The following is an 813-nucleotide window of genomic DNA, read 5'->3' on the forward strand; positions in this document are numbered from 1 at the left end:
ATTTTGGGATCTCCTGAAGGCCTTTCAGAGATAGATGACTGTTCCAAGTGGATCAGCTTGCTCATACTTACAATGAGCTACTTAGCTTTGACAATAGCTAATATGGCATTTGCAAAAGTTGGATTTGTAACATTACTGTATTATTTTCAAACAGTGTCATCTGTAACTTCCAGAATGATCTTGGATAAGAGTACTGTTTGTTTTAATACTATTAAAATAAAGGGGAAAGTATCACTTATTGGAAACATTATGTTGAATTCTTTAAAGCTTAAATTCGTTTGGACATAAACTCATCTTTTTTTTTTCTTGTCAGTGGCTGGCCACACTTTCTTCCACACTGAATCCAGAAAATAAAATTAACACAGATATAGAACATAAGCAGACCATTATGACTAACCCTTAGGAATAATCTAATCTAATAATAAAATTACACATTTGTTCAGAATAAGTATGGTGCTTATTTTTAGGCCAAGAGAATTTGCAGTCCATAGCAGCAGAGGTGAAAAGTGGCATTCCACAGCCCCTGCCGAAGTGTGTGCTGGAGACTCTGAGACTCCAAAGAAGAGGGATCTATTTAAATTAAACACATGCTTAACGGCATTAAGAAAAGTTGACGTTCTTATTAAGGAGACCAATTAATCTGCTGGAAGCCACTTTACAGTAGTTGAAAAAGTGCCCTAGGGCATAATAATATAAATGAGACTGGGAGAAGAAAGGAAACTAAAATTCACTCTTCTATAAAGGAGCATTTTCCTAACTGCCCCGCCCCCGCCGCCGCTTTGCTGTTTGAAATGCAGATCCTTTTTCTTTCCC

General features: G+C 36.8%; 1 protein-coding gene across 1 annotated transcript in view; it reads right to left on the reverse strand.

The window, feature by feature from the left end:
* Positions 1-309: 309 nt before the first annotated feature.
* Positions 310-813, reverse strand: part of ADRA1A (adrenoceptor alpha 1A) — a 3,638-nt gene continuing 3,134 nt past the window's right edge. The window contains exon 4 of the mRNA XM_081812901.1: positions 310-337. Coding sequence (XP_081669027.1) covers positions 310-337 — 28 coding nt within the window. The remainder of the gene's footprint in view (positions 338-813) is intronic.

The sequence above is a fragment of the Leptonychotes weddellii genome, chromosome 2 (genome assembly GCF_054177405.1).
Source record: "Leptonychotes weddellii isolate Sample4059 chromosome 2, ASM5417740v2, whole genome shotgun sequence".
Taxonomy (NCBI): Eukaryota; Metazoa; Chordata; class Mammalia; order Carnivora; family Phocidae; genus Leptonychotes; species Leptonychotes weddellii.